The 6,717-nt window shown below is 31.3% G+C and overlaps 1 protein-coding gene across 1 annotated transcript in view; it reads right to left on the bottom strand.

Annotated features, from left to right (window-relative positions):
• LOC116007172 (long chain acyl-CoA synthetase 6, peroxisomal-like) overlaps positions 1–873 on the bottom strand; it is a 10,465-nt gene extending 9,592 nt beyond the window's left edge. The window contains exons 1-2 of the mRNA XM_031247778.1: positions 855–873; positions 367–499 (exon numbers count right to left, since the gene is read on the bottom strand). Coding sequence (XP_031103638.1) covers positions 367–484 — 118 coding nt within the window. The 5' untranslated portion in view covers positions 485–499; positions 855–873. The remainder of the gene's footprint in view (positions 1–366; positions 500–854) is intronic.
• Positions 874–6,717: the final 5,844 nt, after the last annotated feature.

Here is a 6,717-nt window from a genome sequence, read left to right as displayed (position 1 = left end):
AACCCAAAAAAAAAAAAAAAAAAAAAAAAAAGAAAATCAAAAAAGAGAAAGTTGTAATTTTGAATAATCCTCTAGTTACGTCAACCGTAAGCATAGCCAATCACTAGGATAAAGCTGAAATCAGAAAAGTCTATTTAGATAACAGCGTATACTATAGCACCCAACAGCGGGACATTGAAAATCAAAAGGGTCCCAGAAAAAAAAGACCAAAAAGCAAAGTGAATCCACTCCGGCCTCCGCAGCCAATAATTCAACAGTTGGAATCAAATCATCGATCCTTTTCATCAATTCCAACTTTAACCTTCCTCCCAAGAACAATATATACACATAAAAATAAAGCATCAGGGACAGATGCATATACGTTACCCTGAAAATATTCGCCGGAGGTGAGGTTTGAACGGATCAACGAGAAGGAATCCCCGCCGGCGAGCGGAAGCAGGTGGCCTTGAATGGCTTTCAGGCGTCGCTCGGCTGCCGGTTCCATCGAGAATTCGATTTTCTGTTTGTTTTATTATAGAGAGGATAAATTGAACTTGAAGAAATTTTCTCCCAGAAAATATAAACTTGAAATGCAGAGAAGAAAAGAGGCAATGAATACATACATATATATATATATATATATATATATATATATATATATAGAAATAAAATGCGTTTGTATTTGTTTCCAGCGTACTCTTGTGGATTATAATATTATCATTTATTGATATTATTATTATTATTTTCAGATCAAGAATATTCAATAAATAAAATATAATATAAATAAGGCACATTTCTATATATGTATGTTTTTTGGCATCTCGTCGGCACATCTTTCAAAGGGGACGGCATGCCAATTGAAAAGTCAAATTTACCCGTACGTGGCCGTGGCCGTGGCAGTAGGAATGGCAATGGCAGTGGCGTGGAGCTTAGGATAAGGGTCGCTGTTTACTAAATGGATTTCGCTCCAGCTAACGTACGCCTACTATACGGTGGATCGCCGGATCTTTCACTCCGCTCAATTAGACTTATATATATATTGATGATGATACTCTCTTTTTTTATTATTATGTTTTTTATAAATCAAACTATAAAGATCAGTTTTTTTTCATCAAAATTCTTCACTGGACAATATAAATAAATTATTTTTTGGGAAAATGGCATCTTTAGTCCCTGAGTTATAGGGGTAGTATAGACTCAGTCCCTAAGTTATGGCTGTATGCGAGTTTAGTCCCTCAGTTATTCACAAAGTGGCGAGTTTAGTCCCTGGACATTAAATTTGACGAAAAAATTAAAAAATATTCAAAATTTGAGGGGTAAAATAGGAAATTCACATTTTATTATTATTCTTATATCAAAACCACTTTTACAACATTATTTTTCACTTCTTAGCCTAATTATTTTCAAGATTTTTCATTTTTAAAAGCATTTTAATAACTTTCAAATGACTTGTTAGTAACCTGACTCTCGTATAACACACTTAAAACCTAGCACAAATAAAGAAATGCATGATCATTGTATTTAGGTGTATGAAACACACTATTCTAACAAGTTTTTATTTTTTTACTAAGCAACAAATGTAATACAATTAAAACTTTTAAGATTTTTTTACACACTATCCTATCTCAAAAGTTTAATTTTATTACATTTGTTACTTAGTAAAAAAAATAAAAACTTGTTAGGACAGTGTGTTTCATACACCTAAATACAATGATCATGCATTTCTTTATTTGTGCTAAGTTTTAAGTGTGTTATACGAGAGTCACGTTCCTAACAAGTCATTTGAAAGTTATTAAAATGCTTTTAAAAATGAAAAATATTGAAAATAATTAGGCTAAGAAGTGAAAAAATAATGTTGTAAAAGTGGTTTTGATATAAGAAAAATAATAAAATGTGAATTTCCTATTTTACCCCTCAAATTTTGAATATTTTTTATTTTTTTCGTCAAATTTAATGTTAAGGGACTAAACTCGCCACTTTGTGAATAACTGAGGGACTAAACTCGCATACAACCATAACTTAGGGACTGAGTCTACACTACCCCTATAACTTAGGGACTAAAGATGCCATTTTTCCTTATTTTTTTATCAAGGGAAGAGTGGGACCCCGAGGAATCAAGACTTTTGATGATGTTTCTGTGAAGGGTGGCGTGGAAAGGTTACGGCGGTTGATCATAGATAGTCATATCATTTCTCATAGTGACCGTCATCTTGGTCATTGCGTCTTCGACCTTGTTTTATTACTCCCTATAAACATGGGTGATTTAATTTTGACCACGTATTATTTTTGTATGTTTTTTTTGCATTAATGGCGGACTAAATATGTCACTTCCTTACGAATAACATACTAAAAAACTAAGACTAAGGGTGTGTTTGGTTTGCACATGGAATCAGAATCGAAATAGGAATCAAATACTTGGTAATGGTAATTGGAATGATTACCAATATTGTTGTTTGGTTATGTATGATCCTATAATGGGAATAAAGGTTTAAAAATACAAGTACAAAAAATCAAAACAATTTATTCTAATATAAAGACATGCAAAGCACCAATATGAACAAAAAAATAAAAACAAAAATCTAAAAGCACTAACTTAAAAATTAAATTACCAATTATGAGAGAGAATAATGGAATGAAACCCTTATTTTATTAGGGAATGTGTTTTCTAATTAAGGAATGATCAAATCTCATAGTAGTGTTCTAGAAGCTTGTCAACCAAACAATAACAATGACTTCAATTTTCATTCCTAATAGCTAAACTCATGAACCAAGCACACCCTAAGTGTATACCACGGGTATAACTAGTGCCTCTAATTTTTCCTATTTAATATTTGCTCTAGTCTAGACTCTAGAGGACACCAAAAAAATAAAAAATTCCCTATTTAATATTTACTCTATTTTTTTTCTACATTTGGTCTTATGTGATATCATATTGTTGGTTTCACGGCTGCGCGGCAACCGTTTCGGCTGGCCAACACTACCGTAGAACTTCAAGAAAATTATTAGGGAGAGAATACAAACACAATTTAAGAAACACTTATACTTGCATTCAAATTAGAGCCCTTGACAATGTAAGCATGGGGTTATTTATACATGAATAAGAAGCCTACACAAGGAAATAAGAAGGAATTTTAACAAATATAAATATAGGAAGATAATTAAATTTGAGTTGCTTAACCGCCATAGAAATTACCAAATTCTGAAATAGGCAAGATTCCTGGAGTCATCGTCTCTCAAGAGCTCGAGAAAGTGAGGGATTAGTGATGGATACCCCGGCTGGGGTACACGACCCAAGAAGACCATTATCTAGAGCCCACTAACTGACCAGTATGATGGACGTGTGGCCCAGGTTGTATGGCTCGTGTGGCCTAGTTCGTGAAGGCAGTCGGGAGGCGGTGCCCGACCGGGTGCTCCCTAAAAGACGGTGACTATGCAGAATTTGGTATCTTGGGAGGAATTCAGGGGATCTTGCCTATTTCATAATTTGGTAACTTCTATGGCGGTTAGGCAGCTCAAATTACCTTCATAAATTTATATTTGTTAAGATTCCTTCTTATTTCCTTGTGTAAGCTCCTTATTCATGTATAAATATCTCATCGGGTTACATTGTCGAGGGCTCTGATTTGAATGCAAGTATAAGTGTTCCTTAAATTGTGCTTGTATTCTCTCCCTAATAATTTCTTGAAGTTCTACGGTAGTGTTGGCCAACCGAAACGATTGCCGCTCAGCCGTGAAACCAACACATATATATCACTTGAAATGGATAATTTTTTTAGTAAAAATTTACACTCTTAATCTTTGTTTTATATGTCATATTTATTATTCATTTGTCAAACCAACTATGCATTTTTTGCTTATTTTTTAGTATTTTTAAATTTAACTTTTTGTGTTTAATAGTATTTTTAATGTAATTTTTTAAATATATAAATGTTATATACTAATACTAAAGTTAACATTATAAAAATTAAATTAGGAATAACTTTAATCAAGTCTAATTAACCGAACTAGACATATAAATGAGACTGATAGAGTAATTTTTTTATAAGTTAATAGGTATTACTCCGTATATTTGTTAAGAAATAAGTAATACTTTTTATTGAAAATATAATAGTTATTTATTTTTTAAAAATTTTATATTTTTATTAAAAAGCAATTAAATACATATTTGAAAATAAATTTTTGTGTTAACATTTGCTAACCATAGAAATTGGCCAAGCACTTTGTGCTCAAATAGCATGTAATGACTCTCTTATATGGGAGGTCATAAGATTGAAACTCAGTGGAGACGTTTTTAACTCATTAAACAGAAAAAAAAAAAAAAAATCAAGACTCCGCTTTTCCAAACAAGTGGTTGAATCACTAATTTAATATGATACATGCATGTATGGCGTACAACTGGTGTTGTTTAAACAACAAACAATAAAATAAGAAAAATAAATTTTACAAGAAAATAAGATATACGAGAAATAAAATATAAATTAAAGTAGTGTTCAGTTAGAATTATTGGTGCGTTTTTTAGATTTATTTTTGTCCTATAAATGATTGTGCAACACAGCCTTCATCATTCTCAAATTTATGTGATATAAAAAATTGAAGTTGGAGAATGGAAAAAAATTAATATAACATCTAATAAATTCATTAAACACACCTGCTGGCAATCCTAGTAACATTTTTCTTACAGTTATTAGTTAGATTTATACCATATACACATACTCTATTTGATAAACAATAAAAGATAACTAAAATTTTAAAATAAGTTCTTATTTGAATTTATTTTCAAACACTATTAAAAATAGCATCTACCAAATAAGTTAGAAGCTTATAATTTATTTTCTTTTATTTTTATCCACATTAATTAAAAAAAGGAATATAGGTCAAATTAGTCATTGATAATGTAACGTGAAAATACAATTTGACCACTCAAAAAATGGCAATTAGACCATTTATCACTCAACTAAAAAAAAGAGAAGAATAAGGTCAAATTAGACATGGCCGCTGCCTTCATCGCTTCATGTTTTTAAAGAATTAAGGTAGTAGTTGCCTTTCTCTCCTCTTTCGTCTCCAAATCCATGGAGACAAGACAATCTCCATGGATATGGTGGTCTCCTACCATTTCGATTAGAGACCTTGCTCTTTTTTCTTTTTTTCTTTTTTTTTTTCTAAATAATTTTTATTTTTAAAATTTTCAACTAATTTAATTACCTGTTGGTAAACTACGTGCCACTACAAGTCATTTGGGACAATGTTGAATGGTTTAATTGCACTTTTTGTTAGTTGAATGATCAAATTACATTTTCTTCGATGACTAATTAATTTGACTCTTATTCCATTAAAAAAAATTCATTAATCATCTTTAATTTAAACTCAAATTCCGTCTATATATATATATATATATTCATCATCTCATTTGTTATTTGCCAAATAAGGAAACTAATTGCATCAAAACCTATAAGTCTTCACTACTCTTACTACAATTGGCGAGAGATGTAAATCGTAAAATAATATATATGTAATTAATAAATAAGTCTTCACTTGGGAGGGTCACAGTTATGCCGCTTGACCACAAGGTTTTTGGCCAGCTGCTAAGTATTCTTTTGGTGATTTTCATTTATGTTGGTGATGTTTGAAGGTGAATTGGCGTGCAACGTAAAAGCTCAAATGTTGATGATGAAGATTTGAGTTGGTTTAGAGCCATATTGTGTTTTGGTGGTTTATTTTAACATTTGTAATCTTTGGTGATCATTTAGTGGATTGAGTACACACGTAGGAGGATTTTTCTGAACTGCATTACCAATTCTTTTGTCCTAGTTCTTTTTATTTCTTGTTGTTTATTTTTTGTTCAATATTCTATTGCAATGCCGGTCTATAATACATATAAGAATTTGAACTAAAATTAAGTAGGAACCTTTAGGACTACCTTACGTTCAAGACTCACGATACATTTTCAGAGATAACAATTGTTTATTATTTTATTACTATTTGTTTTGTTCCTGTTATAAATAAAATTGATGGTCGACAATATTTGTAACTGACACATTTAATGAATGCAGATCATTTATTATTCCTTCATCTTGTATATATTTGTGTACCCTTCCAGGATGTAGTTAGATTGATGAATAAAATTGCTTACATTATGCTTTGTCTATTATCCTTTCATACTTTGTCTCTTGTGTTATCGTGATTCGTTTCTCCGGGGATAGCTACGAGCTAAAGGAAATTGATTTACAAGACGTTATCAGCACGCTCTCAATAAAAAAAAAAAATAGTATAACGAAATCGAAAAAATCATCAAAACCTATCAATTTGATCGATCTGATGTCGTTGTATTGATCGACATCTTGATTGTTGCCAACCAGCGTCCTGATTGTTGCTGGCTGCGATCCGGTGGAGGGTTGCGGTAGTCACAGTGGTGCTCCGGTGGCAAGTCTTCGTTGTCGGTATCGTAGGAAGTTGCGTTTCGTTCTCTGTAGGCGCTAGTTTTCACTCTTCAATTTGCATGTTGTTTATTTTAGAGTTAATTCAATTTTTGGTCCTAGATTTATAGGTGACAGTCAACTTTTAAGTCTTTTTTTTTTTAATTAAAACATCTCCTTTTGATCCTAGTATTATTGTGGCATGACCATTTTTAGTCTTTTATCAACAAAACAGTTTAAATATTGTTAAATACAAGAATATTTCGGTCTTCAATTATTGATGTTTTCAAAGAAAAAATAAACATAAAATATATAACGATTCAAC

Source organism: Ipomoea triloba, chromosome 15 (genome assembly GCF_003576645.1).
Source record: "Ipomoea triloba cultivar NCNSP0323 chromosome 15, ASM357664v1".
Lineage (NCBI taxonomy): Eukaryota > Viridiplantae > Streptophyta > Magnoliopsida > Solanales > Convolvulaceae > Ipomoea > Ipomoea triloba.
The sequence above is the reverse complement of the archived record's forward strand: the minus strand, read 5'-3'. Positions and strand labels throughout refer to the sequence as shown.